General features: G+C 34.6%; 1 protein-coding gene across 4 annotated transcripts in view; it reads right to left on the minus strand.

The window, feature by feature from the left end:
• The window catches only part of LOC123524854 (coiled-coil and C2 domain-containing protein 1-like), a 48,406-nt gene that overhangs the window by 3,794 nt on the left and 21,395 nt on the right, over positions 1 to 23,217 (minus strand). For 2 of the 4 annotated variants that reach the window (XM_045303372.2, XM_045303371.2), the window contains exons 10-25: positions 19,940 to 20,012; positions 19,269 to 19,505; positions 18,921 to 18,938; positions 17,774 to 17,916; positions 16,978 to 17,034; positions 16,258 to 16,389; positions 15,588 to 15,646; positions 14,697 to 14,813; positions 13,974 to 14,103; positions 13,349 to 13,400; positions 12,787 to 12,886; positions 11,536 to 11,626; positions 10,248 to 10,394; positions 9,621 to 9,643; positions 3,660 to 3,723; positions 2,767 to 2,896 (exon numbers count right to left, since the gene is read on the minus strand). In XM_045303372.2, the coding sequence (XP_045159307.2) occupies positions 2,767 to 2,896; positions 3,660 to 3,723; positions 9,621 to 9,643; positions 10,248 to 10,394; positions 11,536 to 11,626; positions 12,787 to 12,886; positions 13,349 to 13,400; positions 13,974 to 14,103; positions 14,697 to 14,813; positions 15,588 to 15,646; positions 16,258 to 16,389; positions 16,978 to 17,034; positions 17,774 to 17,916; positions 18,921 to 18,938; positions 19,269 to 19,505; positions 19,940 to 20,012 (1,573 nt within the window). Of the gene's footprint in view, positions 1 to 2,766; positions 2,897 to 3,659; positions 3,724 to 7,330; positions 8,286 to 9,620; positions 9,644 to 10,247; positions 10,395 to 11,535; positions 11,627 to 12,786; positions 12,887 to 13,348; positions 13,401 to 13,973; positions 14,104 to 14,696; positions 14,814 to 15,587; positions 15,647 to 16,257; positions 16,390 to 16,977; positions 17,035 to 17,773; positions 17,917 to 18,920; positions 18,939 to 19,268; positions 19,506 to 19,939; positions 20,013 to 23,217 lie in introns of those variants that run through there. The other 2 variants (XM_045303373.2, XM_045303376.2) reach the window with 2 other exon arrangements.

A 23,217-nucleotide genomic window follows, 5' to 3' on the forward strand; every position in this document is an offset into this window, starting at 1 on the left:
TGTAACTAAAAATCGCTGTATTTGATCTAGAAATTGGTTTTCATGATAGAATATTTGTGAAATATAGCAATCTTGTTAACCCTTACCCTGCTAAATTTCTATAATGAACTTGTCCATCTTTCAATTTGGACAGTACCATTAACTATTAAAATTGGTGTTAACCAAAAAGATACTGACTGAATGGCGATCAGTGTAGATCTTGATCAGACTGCATGAATGTGCAGGCTATTCATGATCCACACTGGTCGCAAAGGCAGAATCAATCCTGGACAGCATGATAAGGGTTAAAATTATTTATAATGAAAATTTCATTTTCAGTAGACCACAATTTCGCAGTCAGATGCTGAGTGAATATAAATCCCTGATGATCATGAAAATTTATGATTTTACAGCACATAACTGTGCAAGTAAACCAAAGACTATCCCCCTTCTTTCAAAGTTAAAGAAAGAAATATTGCATCTGACTTGTTTAAAGGCACAAAGACAGCCAAGGCCATTTAGTGATAGCTTTCAAGCTTTACTGGCAAGACGACATCAGAAGTGCCCTTCCAGGTAATATTTAAACTACCATCCATAAGAAACTGGACGGGACCATCTACCTGTCTATCAAAAAGAGATGAATTTCTCACAGGAGGAAATAAATCCTGGTGAAGCTCAAACAAGAGGACCATGATGGTCCTGAATCACTCACCTCTTCCCACATGACCCAGTTTTGAGTATGACGTCGTTTTTTCTATTATTTGACATAGTGACCTAGTTTTGAACTTGACCTAGGTATTATCAAGATAAAAATTCTGACCAATTTTCATGAAGATCCATTGAAAAATATGGTCTCTAGAGAGGTAACAAGGTTTTTCTATTATTTGACCTATTGACCTAGTTTTCGAAGGTACGTGACCCTGTTTTGAACTTTATCTAGATATCATCAAGGTGAACATTCTCACTAATTTTCATGAAGATCTCATGAAAAATATGGCCTCTAGAGAGGTCATAAGGTTTTTCTATTTTTATACCTACTGGCCTAGTTTTTGACCGCACGTGACCCGGTTTCGAAACTGACCTAGATATCATCAAGGTGAACATTCTCACCAATTTTCATGAAGATCCATTGAAAAATATGGCCTCTAGAGAGGTCAAAAGATTTTAATAATTTTAGACCTACTGACCTAGTTTTTTACCGCAGTTGACAAAGTTTCAAACTTGACCTAGATATCATCAAGATGAACATTCAGACCAACTTTCATACAGATCCCATGAAAAGTATGGCCTCTACAGAGGTCACAATTTTTTTTTTATTATTTGATCTACTGACCTAGTTTTTTAAGGCAAGTGACCCAGTTTCAAACTTGACCTAGACATCATCAAGGTGAACATTCTGACCAATTTTCATGAAGATCCATTCTCAAGTATGGCCTCTAGAGAGGTCACAAAGTTTTTCTATTTTTAGACCTACTAACCTAGTTTTTGATCACAGTTGACCCAGTTTCGAACTTGACCTAGATATCATTAAGATGAACATTCAGACCAATTTTCATACAGATCCCATGAAAAATATGGCCTTTAGAGAGGTCACAAGGTTTTTCTATTATTTGACCTACTGACCTAGTTTTTAAAGGCACGTGACCCACTTTTGAACTTGACCTAGATATTATCAAGATAAACATTCTGACCAATTTTCATGAAGATCTCTTGAAATATTTGGCCTTTAGAGAGGTCACAAGGTTTTTCTATTTTTAGACCTACTGACCTAGTTTTTGATCGCACGTGACCCAGTTTCGAATCTGATCTAGATATCATCAAGATGAACACTCAGACCAACTTTCATACAGATCCCATGAAAAATATGGCCTTTAGAGAGGTCACAAGGTTTTTCTATTATCTGACTTACTGACCTAGTTTTTGATGGCACGTGACCCAGTTTCGAACTTGATCTAGATATCATCAAGATGAACACTCAGACCAACTTTCATACAGATCCCATGAAAAATATGGCCTTTAGAGAGGTCACAAGGTTTTTCTATTATCTGATTTACTGACCTAGTTTTTGATGGCACGTGACCCAGTTTCGAACTTGATCTAGATATCATCAAGGTTAACGTTCTGACCAATTTTCATGAAGATCTTGTGAAATATATGGCCTCTAGAGAGGTCACAAGGTTTTTCTATTTTTAGACCTACTGACCTAGTTTTTGATGACACGTGACCCAGTTTCAAACTTGACCTATATATCATCAAGGTGAACATTCTGACCAATTTTCATGAAGATCTTGTGAAATATATGGCCTCTAGAGAGGTCACAAGGTTTTTCTATTTTTAGACCTACTGACCTAGTTTTTGATGGCACGTGACCCAGTTTCGAACTTGACCTAGATATCATCAAGAGGAACATTCTGACAAACTTTCATAAAGATCGCATGAAAAATGTGACCTCTAGAGTGGTCACAAGCAAAAGTTTACGGACGGACGCATGGACGGACGCACTGACGGACGACGGATACTGCGCGATCACAAAAGCTCACCTTGTCACTTTGTGACAGGTGAGCTACAAAATATAGCAGGCAATGGAAACTGATTTTGAGTCAGTAGTCTCAACTGCTGTCTCTGAAATTAAAACAAATATATGGGGAATAACAATGTAATAAACAAGGTGAACCTAGGTTGAAATGTTTATTAATTTAACATAGGTGTAAGGCAAGTCCTACTTTTGACTTTTTTGTCAAAAATCACGCAGCCATTATTGAACTAATGTATAAAGTACAAGAATACCTTTCCATGCCTCTACTCCACCAGCTTTAAGTGATGCTGCTTGTTGTTCTATCTTCTGCTGCAGTAGTTTACTTTTAGCATTAAGGGCATTCAACTGGGTGGCACTTAAACTGTCTCGTAATCCAGATATCTGTAAAGCAGACCAAGAAAATCTGTCATATTAACAATTTCTAAACTAAACAGACACAATTGAATAGCGACACCTTTTATTTTTCACCTACATAATTATAGGTCATATGGCGACTTTCCAGTTTTTGATGGTACAGGCAGACCCCAGGTGCCCCTCGCATTATTTCATCAACGGTGCACACCCAAGTAGTACCACAAACTTCAGTAAGCCACCTGGATGGCTTCCTCACATGAAGAATTTAATGCCTCAAGCAAGGCTAGAACGCACATTGGTGAAGGGCAAGTGATTTGAAGTCAGCGACTTTGTAAAGTTTATGTATGCTTGGGATATAGTGTCACGAGTGCAGAAGATGCGAGCAAATGTGAAAAGTCAAAAAATGTTCTAATGAAACTATTCCATTAAACCATTGTGTGGATAAAATGTAAATTGAGTATGGAAGCAGGTTTAATGTGTGGCAAATTTTCACAGACTTGGCCAAAGTATTCTATTTCGTTTAGGCTCAAATTCACGGATTTCAGAATAATTGGGATGTTTCCTAATTTATCTGGATTTAATTTAGTGGTTTGACCCAACTACAGACTCATCTAAAGTTGTCCCTCCACCAGTATTATCGACGATAATGATTTCATGACACATGAAACACATTTTATGTTATCTGAATATGCCACTTTAAAAGTGTTGACATCATTAATTATACAAATAGTTATTTCATATGAGATACAACTTTATTTGCATATCATATAAATGATATTTTTACACTTACCTGTTTATCCAGCTGTTGTCTCTCATATTTCAATACTTCCATACAAGTTGATCCTGCTGCTGGTCTGTGGGGAAACAAGCAAGACAAACACTTTTAATTTCAATTTAGATCATCTGAATTATCTGTTGCATGGGCATATGTTTGTTTGTTTGTTCATTAAAAAAAAGTATTATGACATTTTACAACAGTATTTCCAACATATAATGAAAGTAAGTTAATCTAACCAGAGCTCCTGGATTTTCAACCAGTACTACTGTGAAATCATTTAATTACGTGGGCATGAAATTTCGTGGTTTTGGTCAAAACTGTAATTTCGTGGGGATATGAATTGGTGGATTTCAACTTTTGAACACAAAATGAATGGGAATTTTACTTGTCCGTTGGGATTAAATTTCGTGGATTAACTGAACCACGAAATCCACGAAAATTAGTCCCCCACGAATATTAATGATTTCACAGTAACTTGTTTTCTCTTCAAGTGATATACAACTTCCCAACACAAATCACAGTGGGACAAAATGATTTCAGACATACTGTGTACAGTGAAATAAACATTGTGAATGTTCAACTCACATGGAGATTGAGCCTGCAACCTTTGGATTCAAGATCATTAGCTCTACTTTAAACATACATAATGTAAAATCAACAATAGTAAAATAACCCTTTAGCCCATTCTCTGACATGACCTGGTCCAGTTTTTGAAGCTTTAAAAAAGCTTCATGCACATAATCTTTGAAATGTGTGCAACTCTAGAAAATACTCACAGATGATGGTAAAGTTCCACAAGGCAGTTGTACAATAGTGTAAAGCCAAATTTAAGCTTACACAGCAATTTTACCCATAGACTTAAACATAATTTTCCATATTTTTATGAACTGTACTTTACTATTTATATTTAATCAGCATTATTAAGAAACATAATACTATGTTAATATACACATGTTTTCATCCTGATCATGAAGCAGAACCAAGCCATTAAGAAAAAAAAATAGTGACAATTTTACAACAGGATCACTTCTAAATTAAACCACTTTTTGTCTGATGCTACTGCAAATCTCCTGTCAGTAGTGGGAAACTGACTTGCAGCCCTTAATTTCATATGTAATTTACATATAAATTGTAAATTTATTTCCAATGAGTAACTGATAAAAGTCTCATCAAAGAAACAATAAACATCAGATCAGAAACTTGGCATCTTCTTGTGAAATTAAGCATCAAAGTGATCATAAAATCAAATGCCTAGATGCTTGTAAAGAATACATGAAGCATCTATATTGGTAAACAAGATCTTATTTGGCTGTCACAAGATTTAAAGGTTGTTTAATTCTATATATTTCTGTGAGAATTTCAGCTCTTTTTTTTATTTTCATACATCTCTGGTCTCTTCAACTGTTAAGAAACAGACTCAAAATAATTTTCTTTGATTTCCATTTTATTTATATGAAATGGAATAAAAATCAACATGTAAATTTAATCACTGTTGTATATCATATAACATGTATAATTTACTAACAGATAAATTAAAAACAAAATTAGGCAAATAAGGCACAGAAAAAATTACATGAGTAAAAAATCTTGACAATATTAAATATGGAATTCTTTGAACACACTAGAACAGAAATGTGAGATAATATTTAGTGTTAACAAATAACTTTCAAAATTATGAATATCTTAAAATACCTTTGTTTGTTTTGGGTTTAATGCCATTTTTCAACAGTATTTTATTTACGTAACAGTGAGCAGTGAACCTAACCAGTGTTCCTGTACCAGTACAAACCCCTACTGCCACACATCTGCGTGTGGCGGTGAACAATATTGAAATTCACAGAGATTTTGATTGACAAGGGGCAGAACATTCGAACTTGAGAAAGTAACTGCCAACTTGCCCACATGAATCAGAGGTGGAGGACAAATGATTAGAAACACAATGCCTTCTATCAAATCATCATGGACAACATACGCGCCCCCTGGAAATCGTACTCGCGACCATGTGATCCGAAGATCTGTGCTCTCCCTATTGAGCTAAGTGAGCCGGCTTGAAATACATGTACCTTTATTATCTGGAACTCTGACCAGTCTACAAAATGTATCAAATCTATGCTTTGTCTATATATAACATGTCACATGCATTGATGTCAAATCTTACAAAATTTAATCAGAATCAATTGGCAATGATAGAGCTTCTGATATCATACTAAACTGCCAAGAGGAAAGACTTGGACTGACTGAACCTTAGACTACTGTTGTACTTGTGATACTTTTTTGCAGTTTTCAGTTATGTTAAACCAAAATGATGCTTAGCAAATAAATGGAAATGTATTAATACTTAAATCTATTTCTCCAAAATTAAAAGAATCCCAAAAATATCTGGACAAAATTACATCTTTGACTGAAATTAAGAGTGAGTGAGTTGGGTTTTACGGCGAATTGACAGAAAATGGTCATATATCGCCAAATGGAGCTGTCACTATTAGTGACAAATGCCTCCAAAGCATGCCCAAGAATGCTACAGTTGTCTGCGCAAAATATGCCTGAAAAGTTTAGGTATGAATCATTTTGTGACCTTGACCCGAGACACCCAGGTCATAAGTGTGACACATCTCAATATGGTTAACATTTGTGTCAAATTATTTTCAAATCCCTTGATAAATGGCGTGGTCATGGACCAGACAAGAAACAGACCATGTTAACCTTTGACTTCTAAGTGTGACCTTGACCTTGGAGCTAGGGGGCTGGGTCTTTTCATGACATATCGTCTCATTATGGGGAACATTTATGCTAAGTTATTTCAAAATTCATTGATGACTGGCAGAGTTATAGACTGGACAAGAAACAGACCATGTTAACCTTTAACCTCTAAGTGTGACCTTGACTGTTGAGCTAGAGGTCTGGGCCTTGTGCAAGACATGCCGTCTTATTGTGGTAAACATTTATGCCAAGTTATTTCAAAATCCCTTCATGGATGGCAGAGTTATAGACCGGACACAAAACAGACCATGTTAACTTTTGTCCTCTAAGTGTTTCCTTGACCTTGGAGCTAGGGGTCTGAGTCTTGTTCATGACACGTCGTCTCATTATGGTTAACATTTATGCCAAGTTATTTCAAAATCCCTTTATGGATGGCAGAGTTATAGCCCGGAAGAGAATTTACATGGACGCACACATGGACGGACGGATGGTGCAATTTTAATATGCCCGGCTTCGAAAAAACAAAGAAGAAAAACTGAAAGATTCTAAACATTATCAAAATGACAAATTATTCATTTTTGTAAACAAAAATTGAAAAAGAAGAAGATATTCAGGTTGCATTATCATAGGTTTCCCAATATCAAAAGGTACAGAGTATGTAAATATCAATACAATTTTACTTAATACTTACACTGAATGATATGTATGTATTTCAACATTATGACAGATAACATATAAAAATATCATTCTTTAATTGCAAAATTAAATGAGCCGTGCTATGGGAAAACCAACATAGTGGGTGTGCGACCAGCATGGATCCAGACCAGCCTGCGCATCCGGGCAGTCTGGTCAGGATCCATGCTGTTCGCTAACAGTTTCTCCAATTCCAATAGGCTTTTAAAGCGAACAGCATGGAGCCTGACCAGACTGCGCAGATGCGCAGGCTGGTCTGGATCCATGCTGGTCGCACACCCACTATGTTGGTTTTCTCATGGCATGGCTCAAATGTAAAACAATCAGTTTAAAATTTCAGCAATGAACTATAAAATGGATAAAAACTTTAAATGTAAACACTAATAAATACTGTTCTACATGTAAATATATAAACTGGGTAGTTGAAGAACAAACTTCACTGAACAGAATCAAGTTAAGGACGGAATACATAAAATACATAGACTAAAAATTTCATCACATGAAAAGTCCTATTCAAAATATACTGTTTTTATTGTAATTATTTTATAAATAACAAAAAATATACAGAGAGAGAATTCATACCAAAAAATAACAGCTACAAATGCACTATGACTAGAAAAGAAAAGTTTTACCATTTCACACAAAGAAGAAAGAATAAATTTTACAGTACATTTATAACTTGTTTTCGTATGTGTGCAATTTTTGAAATTATCAACAAAATATTTTTCAATTGCAGCCAAAAGATCAGTTTTTGATGCTTATGATACTTTTTTTATCTTAGAGTTAATTTCAACTGACACTGTCACACTCTGATTTTTACCTTTCACAGACAAAAACCAATGCACATTTATGCATACCACTTTAATAAGACACATTTGTTGAGGATTCTTGTTTATGGTAATATAAGAAAATATACTGGTATCAATTGCAGGAGAATACCCTGTCTGAAATAACTTTCTTCTTATCACCACAGATCTATCATAGACCTACCACAGACAATACTTCATCATTTTCTTTTATTCATGTTATAGTTAGACTATTTTGATATTTTATTAACACATTTATCACAGTTTGAAATTCTTGTAAAATTGTTGAATACACCAATGTCAATACATAAAGTAGAAACATGAGCAAGTTAATTTCCCTGTCTTCTTGGTAATGATTGTTTACATGTCCTTTAGCCTGTCTGTATGTACATGTAGAACTGCTTGTCACATGAGTGTGCACGCACGAGACTTCTGGTTCCTGTGAATGACACAGAAAGAAACAGTTAGCACGTGTCTGCACACTTACAATAACAACCAGTCCAACACATAAAAGTCTGTCAACAAATGAGCCGTGCCATGAGAAAACCAACATAGTGGGTTTGCGACCAGCATGGATCCAGACCAGCCTGCGCATCCGCGCAGTCTGGTCAGGATCCATGCTGTTTGCTAACAGTTTCTCCAATTCCAATAGGCTTTAAAAGCGAACAGCATGGAGCCTGACCAGACTGCGCGGATGCGCAGGCTGGTCTGGATCCATGCTGGTCGCACATCCACTATGTTGGTTTTCCCATGGCATGGCTCAAATTATGATTTTATAATAAAAGTGATGATTCTGGCTGAATCTGTTATAGTCTCTCCTTTAATGAAATACAACTTATAGGCACTTTACATAGACATAAACTTCTGGTAACTCTGATAAAACATTTGAAACAATATGTATTCATTTAACTTTATGGGAATGAAATTCCATGGCTTGTACCAAAAAAGACAATTTTGTGGGAATATGAATTCATGGATTTCAATTTTTGAAGATCAAGTGGAGTTTTATCATTTCTTTCATGTGTTTGTTTGGATATAATGTCATGGATTGATGCAACCGTGGTATTAGAGAACATTAGTTACTTACAAATATTAATGATTTCACAGTATATCTATGTCAGTTATTTTGATTTAAGAAACGTAGTATTTTCTTTTCAAGAAAGTCTAACAATAATCATAACTTAAAGTCTGTACCCATACCAGTTACTATTCATTGGTATTAATGAAACTACATGTACTAAAACTTTTCCACCATACACATACTGTTATTACGTATCATGTCTTCATTCTCATGTCAGTTGTAACCAAATTCCAACAGCCTTACTGTTAAGCTAACTCTTACGTGACATACATGTAGTTCTTCCACATACAGACACATACTGTCTTCTGCTAAACTGCCAAGGAGAACACTTGCTTCATTGAGGATCAAACTCAAGACCGCTGGACTCATAGCCTCATGTTCTACCTAAATAGCTCATAATCATATCCCATTTAACTTGTAACCACAGTACACTAAAATACAACTTCTTTCAACACTAGACATGGTTCTATATATCACAACCATTTCTATTCTATGTTCTCTACCAAGTACTCTTTTAACATCACCTTTTTTCTATCTTATATCCAGTGTACTTCATTTTTGACTTGTAGCAACCAAAGGACTAAAATATTCTGTTTGCTACCAAGTTTTAACATCAATAATACTAGTAACTAAATCTGTATTCATCACACAATTAGGGGGATGAAAAGGTTAAATAAGCAAAATATTACTCACCCCTTTCTGCCTCCACCTTGAACCTTTAAATATAATAAACAAAATTTATAAGCAAACCATACATGCAGTTTTACCTCGTATACCTGTTTAATCTCAAACTTAGTTAACCTAACCTTTAGCAGTCAGTCAGTTTACTTCTAAAATTGACTTTTTGTTCTAATTTCAACTTGTCTTAAGCAGACACCTGCCTTAACCAGCCAGATAAAGTTGTTCCTTTGGCTAGTTGCATAATACAGGTTTGTCTGTATTCTTGATTTTGTATCTGCATGATAACTTATTTTATGAATTATTATCATGTTTTGAAATATTTGTAAGTAAAACAACGAAAGAATAACTGTCACACAACGTCACTAATGGTGACAAATGCCCCCACAGCACCTTGACCTTTGACCTGGTGACCCCAAAATCAGTTGGGGTCGTATACTCAGTAAGTACTATCAGCATGTGAAGTTTGAAGGTCCTGGGTGCAGTGGTTTGCCAGTAAAGTGCCTTCATGCAAAAAGTTAACGTTGTGACGAACGAACGAACAAAATAACAAATGGACGGACAGTTGAAAACTAATATGCCTCCCTTCGGGGGCATAAAAATAGTCAGTCTGATTTCAAAAGTAAAAAAATTAGTATTTACAGGTTGTGGTGTATCAAGGGTTTTGATAAACTGGTCAATCACGAGCCATTTCTCCTTTACTTCTTCTACTTGTTTGCTTTTGAAAGGGTCCCTGATACGAACTTTGACCTCTAATTTCCCGCCTACAGATTTACGTCCATCTGTTAACTGAAAATAGGTAGAAAAATACATATATAGTTATATACATGTATATAGTACATAAATATGTAAGTACCTGCTAGGTAAAATCAAAGGGGCTACAAACATTAATTATATTACCTTTCATTTCTTATCTTTAATTTAATGTGTAATCATTTATTTTCAGGAGTATGAAAGTTTATGGCTTTGGACAAAACCTCCATTTTGTGGGGATATTAATTTTTGGACTTTGACGTTTGAACACAAAATAAAAAGGAATTTTACTGCTTCATCAGGATTAAGTTTTGCTGAATGACTAAATCAAGAAAATTATTAATAATTCCCTGTACTTCGGACAACTTTAAACACTTCTATATATTTCCCAACTTGATGGACATTAAGAGATAATCCTGTTGTCAAGAATTAGCACATTAGACATGGTTGTACCTTGATTATAACGTGTGTTTATTCACAAGTGTTTTTAATTAGCATTTCACTCCGTTGGAAACTGTTAACAAAATTATAACCGTCACGATACTTCCCAGTCTACTGACTGATTTCATCTCATACAGATGAAAATTTTTGATCTTCCTGGAACAAACTACGGTAGTACAGGTGTGTGTCATTTTAGGAAGAAAATGATGACTCTAGTCAAATTCAAACCTGCATTCTCCGATACAAATGTCAGGAATGTAACACCATAATTAAGAATGCCATCCTGTTTCCTACCTTGGTAACGATTATTTGTGAAACTGAAGACTGTTCAGTTTATAAAAATTTATTTAAGCACCACTGTGACTATAGTTTGAAGCTTACTAGAATCACTCTCTACTTCCTGGAATAACCTGTACTTGTATCACATGAACAGTGACCACAGCAAGGCTTAGAACCACAACTACCAAGTGACACCATCTGACACAGACATTAAAATTATTATACAGTGCATTCATTGTATTCCTTGTTATTACCTCCCTTAGCATTAACAGTTTTGATAGTATTTCAAACATTTTCTCAGGATGTGAAATCTGACACTCTCCTATCATCCTTCACTAAAATTTGCAAGAATGTACTGTAGTTCTTGACAGGTTGAAAACAAACCAGTATTAGAAGTGCACCTTTCAAACAGAGTTACTGTGTAAATGAATTATATACTTTGAGTTGTTAAACTTACATCATAGCTGTCATGTACTGTGCACTGTGTTTCTAGTGGTAGTAACTTCACATTTACTGTACCTAATGGCTTATCACTCTTTAAAAACCCTCTGAAAAACAAAATACATGTGAAATAAGTAGCCCTACTTGATACTAAAAGAGAACAATAGTCTACTTCATATGTGTATGAACACACAAAAATATTAAAGCATTTCAATAAATGTTTTTAAAATATTTTGTATAAGATTCCTTAAATACATACATAGGATTTTGTCATTTATTCTCATATACCATGAACAACCAGTGTTTTTCTTTTATTTCAAGATAGAAGCTGTGATCTACACTTGGACTGCTCAATAATCAATCATTTGGTAATGCAAGCAACTTAAAGTTCTGAGCATTACGGAGTATACCCGCAGAACATATGTCTTAACATTGTGTAGCACAACTATTTGTGCAAATCACTGATGTGTTGGATCACGTGATCAGTGATTTGTCAGTTGGTACGTGGTGGGAATTTGTATGGGTAACGCAGTTGTTAAGTCAGTTCTACGCTCGGCTTCGATTGTTTTACATCCACTTTATTCAAATTCGAATTTTTGTTAGGTTATAATAAAAAATTTGGTTTTGTAAGCTCCATTAGTTTATAAACTGTTTAGGCAAAGTTGATATATACTTGTTGTATTACAATGCAGAACACACTTAAGACAATATAAGTCCTTTGTCTAGCTTTACGAAAGGCTATCACTTTTTGTTATTTTAATAATACCAAGATACAGTAGGTACAGCTTTCTAGAGTTTTTTTTACATTCCAAAGTCGGGAATGACTTTTTAATATCTGTTTTTTAATCTGGCCTATTGTATCTAGGTTGACGACTGTACAGTACAGTCACTGTGTGTATGATGTGTTTTTCATAAAAGATAATTATCTGATAATGTTATTTGTATGAAGTTGATATGCGTAGTGTATGCTAATTAGTAATTGTTTACCAGTATAAAGAATTTGACTATATATTCATGTACTTGTACATAAAATGCTCAAAATAAAACATTGCCCATTGCAAAACAGAGTTTGTGTTTTGTGCGTAGTTATGTTAAGACCTGGTGTTTCAATGCATGTTTTTGTCCATGAAAACAAAATTTCTTAAACTCTTATTTAATCATCTTTGTTTTTGATCATCACCTTAAAATGCATGAGCAAAATGTCAGAAAAAGATACTAATGGTTGTTATATGTAAAATTTCAAAATTATATAAATAAATGTATGTACCTTTTATAATAAACTTCTAACTTAAGTGTTTTTCTTTCTATAACTCGCACTAAGGCTCTAGATTTTCTATTCATGTTGAACTTGACAGGTTCCTGATATTCTGTAAAGAGAAAGTTAGCAAAAATGCAAAAAGGAATTCTTCTATTATTATCAGATTCTTAATCCAATAAGATCTGACAGCTTGAAGGTACTGAGGCTATTGCAAGTTGAAAAGAACTACGGAAAATTCTGTTTGCTTTTTTGTTTAATATCAATTAACACCATTTGCAAAGCAAATGTACTATAAGTAATTATTTATGTTTCATCACTTCTAACCTACTCAAAAAAGTTTTTTTTTTTTTGGGAAAATGTAAACCTTACACACAAGAAGTGGTAAAATATGACACTTGTCATATCACCATGTTAGCACAGGCATTTAATAAGGATTTAACTGTCTTCTCCAAAATTTAAATAGCAAAGGTATTCTAACAGAACATACAAACTGCATAGGACATGTTGACAATTTGTGAAATTCAACAATGCAGATATTCGGTCCAGACTAGACTCTGAGTATTCTACATACCTGGATTTAATGAACTTTTAACTGTTTCGGTTTGTCCAGTCTGTGGATCATCCTAAAATATGTAACACCTTAGATGAGTTGTCTAATATGCAAATCAATACACTTTAATTATCTTATATAACATCCAATTTGTCAACAGTTTTTAATCTTACATGGAATGTTAGTTTAATGTTATAAAATAACTTCCCTCCTTTTTTACAACTTTACAAGAACAACTTGAATTTACATCATGTCACGTCTCTTACTTTGAATCAATTCTATTTCTGTCTTAATGCAGTTGAAAGTTACTATTATAAACTGACGTCCCTTTCAAGGCTTTGATCAGGAATTTAATTTTGCTATACTGTGTGGCGAGATAACTTGACACTTAATCATTCTTTTCTGTCAATGTTTTACTCATCTGTGTAAATATTCCACAGTTCAGCACATCAAAACAAACTTCAGTCAGTCACTTTTCCATTGATACCCTTAAACTAAGAAAAAGGATATGAAGTACTAATAGGCCCTGAAATTCATACTTCTGAGTAATGTTGGGGTTACCTATGCAGCGAGGTCATGTTGCCAACCTACAGGAATCAGTGACCTTAAGCAAGAAAAAATGATTATAAAAAAGGCTAATACATACTGTAGGAAAAGGGAACTCATATTTGATATATGTGTCTAAATCTTTCTCTGCATATCCTGATGGAGGGTTATATTGCACACCACGAACTACTGTCATCTCTAAATCATTGTCCCCTAAATCTGTGTTACATCTGAAACAGTAATGACGTTGTTAAGTACAAAAATAGAATATTACATATTCATTTTTTGGCTTTTAAGTTATGTAAGTCATTTGGCAACTTTCTACTTTTAAAAGTTGCAGAAGACCTAAGGGCATTTAAGCACAAACTTTCCACAAACCAGCTGGACAGCTTTCTCATATGGTTTATTTCTACAGAAGAAGCTGGTTTTATCCTACATCGAGGCTGATTTGATTCTACACAAGCTGATTTAGTTCTATATAAGAAGTTGGTTTACCTCTACATCAGCCGGTTTAATTCTACGTAATTATGAAGCTGGTCTAAAATCTACATTATGGAATTGGTTTTGAGATAATTTAATTCTACATAAGTTGGTTCAATTCTACAAATGAAGCTGGTTTAAGCTGGTTTAAACTAATAGCAATGACAAGTCTATCTGCCTAATTCCTCAACCATGATGGTGCCTTTAAAATATTAATAATTTAAATGTTAATAAAAATATCATCAATCTGAATTTGCAAGTACTAGAACACATATAAACATACTCGGGCTACCGGTAACAGTTTACTATTACTGAAACATAGATACTTCATAAGGAAACTTACTGCACCATAGAAAATGTTCTATTTTCATAATGAAATTTTGGTACTGGATCTTTATGCCGTAAAGCATTCTTTAAAGCATCTAAGTCTTTCCGTAAACCACTTTCCATTTTCTGGAATCTAAACAAAACAAGCAGTAAGTTATGTGGATATAATATACTTTAAGACTCATCCCTAAGTATCATGCACATTTTTAGATGAAACAAAACCTTTAATAAAGAAACTTAATTACAGATACAGTTTATACACTGTGCTTTATTGACTAATCTAACATTTATAGCTGCAAAACATAGCATTCTCATGCACTATACTTTTGAATGACTAATAAAATCTGATTTTCTAAGTGTTGAGAAAGAACTGTGAAAAGCATTGCTTATTTAATGAACCATGCCTCATGTGCCAAAGATATATATTTTTTGTTGGCTTTAGAGTCACACTGCCACAATTTAGGTCATATGGAGACTTTTCCAAGTTTTCCTGGTGGAGGAAGCCTCCAGAAATTGTTTCAGGTATAGGCTAGGACCTTGGCTGAACCAGTGATCTTCCATAAGTCAGCTGAATGGCTCCCTATCATGAAGAATGCTGTGCCCCAAGTGAGGTTCCTAACCCATACTATTACATGGCTACAGAGGCCCCTACATGTCAAGGTATCTCTTTTTTTAAGATAGTTTAAAAACATTGAAAGAAAAAGAAGAAAGTTTTGTTGGGCTACAATATGTCTAGCCTTTTGCAAGCAAATTATTTCAGTTTGGTATCAACTTTATCCTGTTTCTCCTCTAAGCAAGTTTAAATCCTGACCTATAAACAGCCCTATGAGCACTGATTAAGCAAAGGGGCATGTGAATAGTGAATTCATTCGCCAAAAGAATGTAAAATAAAGTTTAAAATCCTTACTTGTTAGCACTCATAATATCTCCTAATTTCGAAAAGTGTGTATTATTTGCTGTGCAAGTCTGAAAGAAAACAATTACATCTTTGTAATAAACTACAAACTGCAGAGAAAGAACACAAATAAAGATGGAAGCATATCTTTTTCTGATGCTGTATCTTGCAGAAAAACACAACCAGTCAGCTCTTTTGAGACAGCAAAAGACTACCACTGTAGAAGATGCAAGTTCAATTCCTGGTGAGGGGAAATCATCTGATGATTTGACAGATGACATTGAGTCATTCATTCTTCAGCTCTGATTTCTCTGGGGAAGTTGTCAGGTACTTGCAAGGAAGAAGTAAGAATAAGAATGGAATCCAGAGACACTGGGTAGGCTGACTGACAACAAAGAATAACTGAAATAATTCTGTATGAAACTAAGAAATTATGTAAGAAAAGAACACAAAATCACAGATTTAATTGGTTTAAAAAATACTGAAGATGATATTATCCAGACAAAACATGTTATTTATCAATACAAGCAAAACTTACTTAACAAAAGGTATCAACCAGAACTGACTGAAAAGGCATAAGATATGGACCTATACCAGACATGACTTGAAAGATATAAACTTAGATTTATTTTTTTATCCATTTACTTTCTATCACAGACTAAGCTATATTGTCAACATTTACCCTAATTTGTGCTATCAGATCCTGCTTCAGTTTTTCAAAGACTTCCTCTCTGTCCCCAGACAGTTCACATTCTTCTTTGGAAACCATAACAAAACTAGGGTTGTCTTCTTCAGTATCTAATGATGGTGGTACCTGTATATAGATATCATGTGATCAAATAACAGTGTTTTCATCATCTATGATTGACTTAATCATAAAGATTTGTTTGTTTTGGGTTTAACGCCGTTTTTCAACAGTATTTCAGTCATGTAACGACGGGAAGTTAACCTAACCAGGATTCTGTACCAGTACAAACATGTTCTCCACAAGTAACTGCCAACTTCCCCACATGAATCAGAGTTGGAGGACTAATGATTTCAGACACAATGTTGTTTATCAAATAGTCACGGAGAACATACACCTGGCCCGAGGACCGAACTCACGACCCCGTGATCCATAGACCGACGCTCTACCTACTGAGCTAAGCGGGCAGGTTTAGTCATAAAGAAATCTGTACAGAATTATCTATAATACAAAATTAAGCATTAATCATCTCAAAAAGTTTAAAATGTATGTTCTTTAATAAGAAATTTTACAGTACACTATCTCGTATAAAGAAATAAGATCAAGATCAAGTGGCAAATAAGCTGTCAGATGAAACTGATGTGACACATATTGTCCTTTACTAAATAACACAGATGATGTGTGTTAATGGTAACAACACACAGTAAAATAACTAACCTGTGTTAGATCTACAGGTAGACCACTTTCTGAGGCATCTATCATTGGTTCAAAGCCCTGAAAGTTAAAAATACAATATACAAAAAATTAATCAAAGGATTGTTTGCACTGCAAAAGTTACTTGTTCACAGCTTTGCTGAAACTTCTGAACATCATTATTTACAAAAAATAATGATATAATAAATTGTTTGTACACATGACCTTTAAAAATAAAAATGATGCCGACATTGTTTGACATGTGCCCTCTGAAACTGCTTGATAGAATAAATTATTAAGTCAAAATAAAGGGCGAACTTTTAATAAAAACGTATCTGAAATGGAAGTCCCAATAATATGTGCATCTCCACTTCATGTTAATGATGTTTACAAATTTTTATTTACATTGGATGGAAACTGTAAGAGAAGTTGAGTTTACAAGGTACATATGTAGTTGTAATATGTTGAAGACCAAAAAGGGATGTAACTTTAGAAAAAAACTTTGAATTGGATGTAAACTGTACAAGAAGTTGAGCACACAAGATACAGATTTAGTCGTAATATGGCAAAGTAAAAAGTCTGAAATAACATAATAATAATCTCACATTAAAGTCCTGAAAATATGTGCACCTTCGATTTTTGCTTTTGATGTACATCAAATTTCATTTAATTTGGATGAAAGCTGATGTTGAGTACACAAGACAGTGTGAAGAACAGAATCATGGTTGAATGGACAGTTCAAACACTATGTCTCCTGGCTGTTCAACATCGGAAGCATAAACAGAAGGGCATTATTGTTGATTTATATGAACAGACAAACCTTTGCCATTCTGAGATATTGTTTAGCTAGTGCTATATCATTGTTCTTCTTCGCATTAATGGCCGCATTTTTGTATTCCTGCATCCTCTCTTTCAAAAACTGCGTCTGCTGATCTGCTCTCAATGACATTGTTCTTTTCATAACTGAAATGATTGTACAAGTACTATAAGGGAGCAACACAATCTGGCTGCTGAAAGCAGGTGGTTTCTTAAGACAAGTTGAATATTGAACAAAAAGTCAATTTTGGAAGCTGACTGACTGGCTGCATAAGACCAGTGGATGTTAATTAAAGGTGGCTGCTAAGCCAAGTTCAACTGTATTTTTTAAATTTCTGAGTTGCTTAAAACTCTGGAAAACCCCATATTTTGCTCATGCCCTTGTGACCTCGCGTGATCAGTGTTTTACAGATCAGAAAAACTTTACAGATTTGCACTGAGTATGGTATCAAAACACTGACAAGCTTACAACTGTGTTTACTAACAAAACATGTTAAGAAAATGCAACAACTATTATCATACATGTAGGATTTTTAAAAGTAAAACAGCCCTGTTGGTTGTTGCTTATCATAAAGTCCAGGTAACTACACAAATGGTCAACATGACAGAAACTTCAATGAAAATCTTTTAACAAATTTGAACTTGTAAAATAAAGAATGACATGTGAAAGAGAAGTGATCTATGCATTTATTCTTTTATTAGTTTTTCTTCATGGATTTAATGAGGAAGACCTATGGTGCCCCTCCAGGCGTCACTTTAGGTATGGCAGGCACCTGGGTAGAACCAACAACCTTCTGTAAGCCAACTGGATGGTTTCCCTACATGAAAGAATTCTACATCCTAAATGAAGTTTTTAGCCCCCAGTTGTAAGAAGCAAGTGATTAAATACCAGCCATCTATGGAGGTCCCTGATCCCAATGTTTAAAACACTAACTTTCCCCAATGAGTGATCTGTTTATCAGATCAAACCATGAGTGAGCTATCTTATGCTTTTAATTATCCATAACCAGGTATGGAGTAAAATATCTTTAAATTTGTAACTGCGACATTAGCCTGAATAATGAATTCAGATTCTGATTAGGTGCACATACAGAAACAATTCACACACAACACGTAGAGACTGTTACATACAGTTTGTGTTTTATACTTACACCTTTGCTTCTGTGAGGCTACATCACAGAAAAAATTCATGTTTAACCATTTACAAATGAACGTACATGAAGTTGTCATAGTTAAAAGAAATCATACTACATTATTCCGGTAGATTAGCATGCTATGATTTGACATGCGTTTTCTCTAATGCTTTGAGACCTTAAAGCCTTTTTAATTGTTCATCACGTTTTTAATGACAAAATGTTAGTATGAAGGATTTTCAAAATAAGTTAATCCCTACAAATTTAAATTAGTGTGAAATGAATTAAAATTCTGAAAGATACTACAACAGTAAGATTTTTATAAAAAAAATACTACTTCTCTAACCATCTCAACCAACAGCATACCTTTTTGGCTCCCGTGAGCTTGTTTCCCTGGTGATTCTTGATTATGAGCTGGCCCAGGTGACCTCTGTGGTTGAGGTGACCTCTGTGGCTGTGGCAATCTCTGACTTGCTTGTGGTGAAGCCTGCTGACCCCTGCCTGCAGGAGCCTGTAGGGAGTTGCTACTGGAGCTGGGACTAGGAGCAGGTCTAGCTTGTGGAGATGGGGCAGGAGCTGGCCCAGTTGGGATTGGTGCATATCCTGAAAAGTATATTATCAAGTGCCAGTGAACAGTTTCCTTACACAAGAATCAAACAACCAAATTTGTTGTATGGAACTCTCCTGTTCAGGAAGTCAAGGCTGAAGTTAAAATAATGAGTTTTAGACCCGCCTAAAATCTCAAAAATTTGATTGGCTGTGTCTGAGCTCAAAACTAAAATTGACCAATGGCTACGCTGCATGCTGAAACTAGTCTCCAACCAGAGGTTCAATATCTGAGCCAATATTTCACCAAAATAGAACAGAAGTGCGGAACAATTCACTATTACAATGATATATTCAGTCCAATAGTCACCGAGAGCTCTTTCTGTGCTCAGTGATCAAACATAAAATCTCTAAATTGATAAATAGTCCTACGCTCTTCCTACTCAGATATTATGTGGAAGTGACAATGTATGTGATAACAATCAACTAACCTGGAGGGGTAGGTAACTCATCAAAATCTACAGGTTTCCCAGCTTTATATAACTTAATGGCCTCTTGGTATTGCTGAAATAAAACAAATACCTTTTTGTAACTTGCTATTAAAAGACAGTTTTAATATTTGATTCAATAATCTTACCATAATATGGGTATGAAATAGGAATTTTATAATTTCATTCATACATGAAATATTAAACAAGTTTGTCACTTTTTAAAACTGTCCTTATGCACGTAAAAAATCTAACAAACACAAGAAGGATTTGACATTGGAACATACTACTGTCAAATCATATATCAATTTTCCATTAGGGACTAATTTTCACAGATTTCAGGGTGGTGTCAAAACTCAAAAGTAAATCATAAGGCCTAAAAAAAAAAATTCTTTGGTTCTTGTAACACGCTAAAAATAAATTAGGGTAGGTAGGTCGGAAAAACTTTTTTTTTGGATTTTTTTTTTAGTAAGGGAGACTTTTCAGAAATTATTTTTGTGTCAAAAATTGAATACAAACAAGGGGGTTATGCCTTTAGAGCATCAGTAAGTTTATTTCTAACATCATTGAGCATGTTTAAAGCATAAAAAGTGCAGTTTTGCAACTTTCTGTCAAAAAGTTGAAAAAAAATTTCTCCAAGGCCATAAAAACATTTAGGGTCGGGCCAAAAATTTAGGGTAGGTCGGGATACCGTAAACGAACAATTTTTTTTTTACGCCTAAGGAACAAATGAATTTCCCATTCATTTTATTTTCAAAAATTGAAATCCAAATATTCATCACCTTCGCGCTAGGAGTCTGAGTTTTGTAGGCAGTGCTAGCCCTGGCCATCATAAATTAATAGCCACATTTTTTTCCGGGAAAAAATTAACAGACTAATTTGGCACGAGCGTAATTCGCATGCGCTTTCGCATTTCAATAAAGCTAGGCTAAGATTCTCCCTCAGCTAATATTAGGGAGAAGTGACAAGATTTTAGGGAAAATGTAAAATAGTTTAATGCCATGACATGCAAGTTGAAAAAGGAACTAAATATGCTTAATATAATGTTACTATTTTTATTATTTTCTGTCTTTGTTTAAGTCTATTGATTTAAAGTAAATAACAAATTCACTCAAAATGTCAGTGGTTCTGTTTGTTTTCTTATCCTTGTTAACCTTGTGAATTTAATGTGATTAAACTGCAAATTAAAGTGTTTTTTTTTTTCACTCTTGCAATGATTGCCCAAACCAAGAAAACCCTTGGAATACAAATACAATTTAAGAAAAGTTAATTCCATATCAGCAAAAAAAAAATCAACTCCCAGTGCTTAATGCACTCAAAGTCACAGTCACTTTAAATAACAGGTGTTATGCTGGTTCTGAACTAAATTAAACATGTCAATAGCAGTGACATCACTATGACATCACATGGAATACATGTCTTCTTTGATCTGCTGGTGTCTTCTTTGATCTGTTGATGTCGGCACACATTAAAAGAAACAGTTGTCAAACAAGTTAAACCCAGTTTCTGATGGCAGGTGTCAAAAATTTTGGCAAATTTAAGTTACGTTATTTAAGTCACAGAAAGTGTCAGTGATAATATTATGTTTTTAAAGTCTTGGTTTTGAAAACTACAAGTTAAATTAAGTGGATTTAAGGAAATTACTGAGGCAGTCAAGGTAAGATCTTTCTTAAGGTCAAAAAAGAATGTGTAAGCTAAAATCCCTACTGTTAATTTGGGCTTGCCCGTGGAAAAACGGAATGCAAAAACGCACTTGTCCGCCGTCTGAAAGTCTCCAGTCGGACATAGGAATTTCACATCTGAAGGAATTATGTTTGATTAATTTGTTTGTTTGGTAATTAATGGCGTTTAAATGATCAAGGATAAAGTGATGATAATTGTTGCTTTAAACTTCCATACATGCGGATCAATTAGTGAAGTATACCTCGTTGGCGATAAACGAATGTGTCACCGTTTAGAAGGGGTAATTATGCCTCTGGGCAAATACACTTCTTGCTACCGACTTCGCACGTTTTTGTCGATAAAACTACGTATGTTCCAACAGTTTACCATGTTTACGGACATATTTTTGCAATATTTTTTTTGTAGTATTTTTATAAATTAATCGCCATTTTCTATCGCCAAGAATTGCGTTTTAATCGACACTTTTATAAAATAATAAAGATTAATTTTACATATTAATCTCATTTATTATGGCTAAATTGAACTGGTCAACTATTTATTATTAAGCTTGTCCTAATTTGTCGTCTGCTGTTCATAAACCTTGACGATGCATGCAAGTCACGTGACATATAGGTATAAATGTAAGCAACACCGTCTTCTGTCCTCTTTCAATACCGGTAAATCGAAGTGGATAAACATTGTATTAGTTATGTCTGCACATGGTCGAGGATCACGGAGAGGAAGGCGGAGAAGGGACGACCCCTCAGCAGGAGAGAAACAAAGGCCAGAGATAGTTATTTGACAAATATAATTCGGCCGATGATAGAGGTATGAACGCTTCGATTATTGATTTTGACGAAATTTTACGGGTGTTCGATATAATGCCACGTAGTGCTCACGTGGTTGGTCACGAATATATGTCGTGCTGGAAACATGGAAAGTGTAGATAGCGTCTAGGATAATAGACACAAATAACGAAAATGTAGATGGCGGGTTGAATCTGGCGACTTCTGTAGCTAATTCTACTAGCAATAGCAATAATTTTAGCGAAAACGAGTTGATTTTTACCATATATTGATAATCTGCTTAGGCAGACAAGTTATGACATAACCATGCATGTACCATTCTCTTTAAAGCAACGGATTTGTACAGTTTTGTTGTAAAAGGGTGCGGTGGAACTGACCGATTATGATAACGGTAGTGTTTTGTCCCTGTTTAGTAACAGTAAAAATGAGTGCCGTCGAAGTGTGTAAAGATGATATAGGCTCTACAGAAAAATGGTCTAATGCTTTTATAATATGTCGAACTTCACGAACTACGGAATTATCTTTTTTATTATTAGAAAGGATGCAGTAATTCACGGGGGTACATTTCGGAAAAATTATGACCAACAATTTAGGTGAAAGCAAGCTTAATTCCCTCGTCGTGGTCGGCAATCAATCAGGATTGGTGGCTACGTTGCATGCCTTTGCGTTATGAATACATTTACAAGCGTGTCAAAACCAAAAAAATGTCTGTATTGACTTTAACAAAGGCTAATTTTTAGTTTATCGTGCCATCGCAAAGTTTAGGCGTCACATAAAAAAGAGGTAGTGCATTTATTATTTAATATTATTACC

The sequence above is a fragment of the Mercenaria mercenaria genome, chromosome 3 (assembly GCF_021730395.1).
Source record: "Mercenaria mercenaria strain notata chromosome 3, MADL_Memer_1, whole genome shotgun sequence".
In the NCBI taxonomy this organism is placed as follows: Eukaryota; Metazoa; Mollusca; class Bivalvia; order Venerida; family Veneridae; genus Mercenaria; species Mercenaria mercenaria.